Source organism: Etheostoma spectabile, unplaced genomic scaffold, assembly GCF_008692095.1.
Source record: "Etheostoma spectabile isolate EspeVRDwgs_2016 unplaced genomic scaffold, UIUC_Espe_1.0 scaffold273, whole genome shotgun sequence".
Lineage (NCBI taxonomy): Eukaryota > Metazoa > Chordata > Actinopteri > Perciformes > Percidae > Etheostoma > Etheostoma spectabile.
Window position 1 is genome coordinate 816,928 of NW_022605577.1, and position 3,473 is coordinate 820,400.

Here is a 3,473-nt window from a genome sequence, read left to right on the forward strand (position 1 = left end):
GCATTGAGAGATGATCTTATGGAAAATTTCTCATGCCTATCTTTATGTTGGCTGTAGACTGTATGCTTTTCTTAGGACCTTTCTCAAGAAAACATAAGACATTGGTGAATGAGGCCCGTTGACTCTAGTAGGTGTTAAAAAAAGAGAAGGGAGGTTTCTCTACTCCCCCTGATACAGGTGTTGGGCAATACCTAAACTTTTTAAAATATATTTAAATATCAGCTACAGTACATATACGTGTTTTGCAAAATTAAATGGGTCTCAGACTGCTTTATAACACTGTGAAAGTGACTGGTCATGTTGTCTACACGGCCAGTGTTGTTTCTACACGGTAGTGTGTATTTCCAGCTGATCTTCAGCCTGTGGGTAGAAAGAAGTTGGTCATTAGCCAGTGGATCAATGTAGGTCAGTTTCTGTTGTTACATATTAAGATCACAGTGCAAAGAGGTGACATTTATTAACTACAGCCTAACCTAGAACCTGTTCTTGACCAAGATTTTCTGATAAACTGGCAGTTTTGTGTATTATTCAACCAGTATCTGCATGGTTCTACTTGTTACACATATTGTATAACACAACATGTATTGCATAGCAGAGTAGCATAGATACTAAAACTGTTCGATCTCTGGCCAAATTAGCCTCTTTTGACGTCTTTTAGCTGAACCTCTGTGTTTCTTCTATCTGTTCTCACAAACCTATCAGTCCAAATGACAGTAAAAATAAAAAGATCCAATCCTCAGTTAAAAAAAAAGACATAACAAGGGGACTTTATATTAATCAAAGGATTGTAGTTTCCCTGTGTAGCAACCTCTCTGCCTGCACAGTCCAGAAACAACCATTATAATATAACATTTGTAACATGTATTATGTAAATGTGCTGTATTTATATAGCGCTTTTCTAGTCCTAACGACTACTCAAAGCGCTTTTACATCTACAGGATACATTCACCATTCACACACATTCATACAAGGTGCCACCTGCTCATCAGATAAACACTCACACACATTCACACTCCGATGCGCAGCACCGGGGGCAACTCGGGGTTCAGTGTCTTGCCCAAGGACACTTCGACATGCAACTGCAGGGCCAGGCATCGAACCACCGACCTTCCGATTGGCAGGCAACCGCTCTACCAATGAGCCACAGCCGCCCTACAACTGTGCTAATTTTAAATCATTATTTCATGATTAAATCATTATTTCATAATCCATCGTCACTAATTACAAAGAGTGAGCAGACAAAGTGAGAAGCTCTGCAGGCAAAGTGGATAAAATCTTCAACACGCTAGTACGGTGCTTTGCTCAGCAGGGGGAGCCATACTCCATACCTGACTGATCATTTCAGGGTGGCTGCTGCTTTCAAAGTAGGCTACTTATGTAGACAGAAGCAGGAGGGAGGACTTCTACTTCAGCCTGTCGCCTAAACTAGTGCAGCGGTTGTGTAATCAGATTACAGCAGAATTGGAAGATTAGTTGCATCAACATCCGGTGGGCAGATTCTATCGATGGACGTACCTCACCGTCACCTGATGTGTGTATTTTTAGGATCCGTTTCAGAGTGGGACTGACTGAAAAGTGTATCTGTAATCACAACAAATTTTTTCCCTTCACCTTTCTTATACATGTCGGTGAATTGTTTGTTTTTTCTCTCGTCCAGGTGCCTGTGTCTAAATTCCAGGAGCTCCGTTACAACGTGGCTCTGATTCTCAAAGAGATGAACGATCTGGAGAAGAGGAACATTCTCAAGATCCAAGATTGATACGCAACGCCGGCCTGCTGTTTAATAAAGCTGTCCTCTCTGCTTGTTCTGTAAGATTTAGTAGAGTTTTGTAAATTGCATTGAATCCATTTTGCATCATTTCAAATGTAATATTTATAAGAGATCATCTGCCTGTCATGGTGTTATGATTTGATGGTGTTGGCATCCAACATACTTAAGTGCTGCCAGCAAAATGATAACAATAGTTAGCCGCCTGGCTGCTTTACAGGAGTGCCTAATAGCCATACTGAAGACAAAAAGACAAGGCAAGGCAAGGCAAGGCAGCTTTATTTGTAGAGCACATTTCAGCAACAGGGCAATTCAAAGTGCTTTACACAAAATCAGTTAAACAGATAAAACACAAGTACAAACAGTTAAAAATCATAAGCATATAAAACACATGAATAGACGGTTAAAAACAAAATAGACACTAAAACACAAAAAAAGAATAAAATACAGTGCAGCGTAAGAAATTTAAAGATAAACACTGAATAGACAGTTTAAACAAATAGAAACATTAGGACACATAAACACAAGAATAAAAGTTACAGTGCAGCGTAAGAAATTTAATTGTTTCAGAACACATCTACTGTTCCCCGCTTGGGGAAATTATGTCACTCAGTTCTGTCCCTGACAGAAGGAAAATATCAATGATATTTTTTACTTTTAGCTTTTTATCTGGCCCCTGGCAGCAGATTTTTCGTGCACTTTTCCAACAGTGTACCCCAGGTACACTCACTCAGTTCTGTCCCTGACAAGGACTCCCAGCCTGTACTTCTTTATCTTGCCTTGTTGTAAACTCTACATATTAGCATTATTACATTCAGTGGTTGATGGGAGATTTGAGTCAGCTGTAAAGCCTCCATTGTGCCAAAATACAAATGCAGTCAAGTGAGCACTCAGACCCTCTCTTACTAAGTACCCGGTCTCGTGCGCTGTTCGAGACTGAACACTCTGTCCACTCACTTCTGAAACATGAGGATGTGCAAATCGGAAAATGAACCAGGTGATTTTATTTTTCCCCTACTCATGTTTATAGACATGTAATTCAAACCAGTGACAAAACAAAAGATGGACTTGAGTTGTAGCACTGTTGTATATAAAGTAATATAGTGAGTGTTTTTGAATGCCATAGTAATGTTTAATTCTTGAATTACATTTCTTAAAAATCTGTCCATATTGGCAAAGAATCATTTGTTCAGATATGTTCGAGGTAACTATTCATATGGCATTTTTTAACCCTTGTGTTGTCCTCCCGTCAAAATTGAAAATCAACACTTTTTTGTTGACACTTTTTAATCAATGTTTTTAACTTTTTCTTAAATTTTTGTCCCCTTTTTCAACACTTTTGATGCTTTTTTTCAATGTTTGTCACTTTTTTACGTTTTTAACACTACGTGACACTAACTTATTACCTTTAGTTTTACAGTTTTTTTTGTAAAAATGTGTGGTCAATAATCCTCATTTATAGGAAATTATACCTAATGTTTGAGTTAGAAAAGCAGAAATTAGGAATTATTTAGACTAAAATTAAAGGAATGGATGTTGATGGATAATCACAGACTGGAATATGTCAACTTTTACTCAATACTATTTCAACAACACTTCAATTTTTCTTTTTCAAATAAATATAAAATTGAATAAGACAGCCCAAAATAAATGAAAGTAGCGATTTGTACTTGCCAAATAGAGTTGTGTGGAATCAATCATGTTA

At 37.8% G+C, this 3,473-nt stretch overlaps 1 protein-coding gene across 1 annotated transcript in view; it reads left to right on the plus strand.

The window, feature by feature from the left end:
• Nucleotides 1-2,024, plus strand: part of commd5 (COMM domain containing 5) — a 6,327-nt gene extending 4,303 nt beyond the window's left edge. The window contains exon 7 of the mRNA XM_032510883.1: nucleotides 1,658-2,024. Within this exon, the coding sequence (XP_032366774.1) occupies nucleotides 1,658-1,759 (102 nt within the window). The 3' untranslated portion in view covers nucleotides 1,760-2,024. The remainder of the gene's footprint in view (nucleotides 1-1,657) is intronic.
• Nucleotides 2,025-3,473: the final 1,449 nt, after the last annotated feature.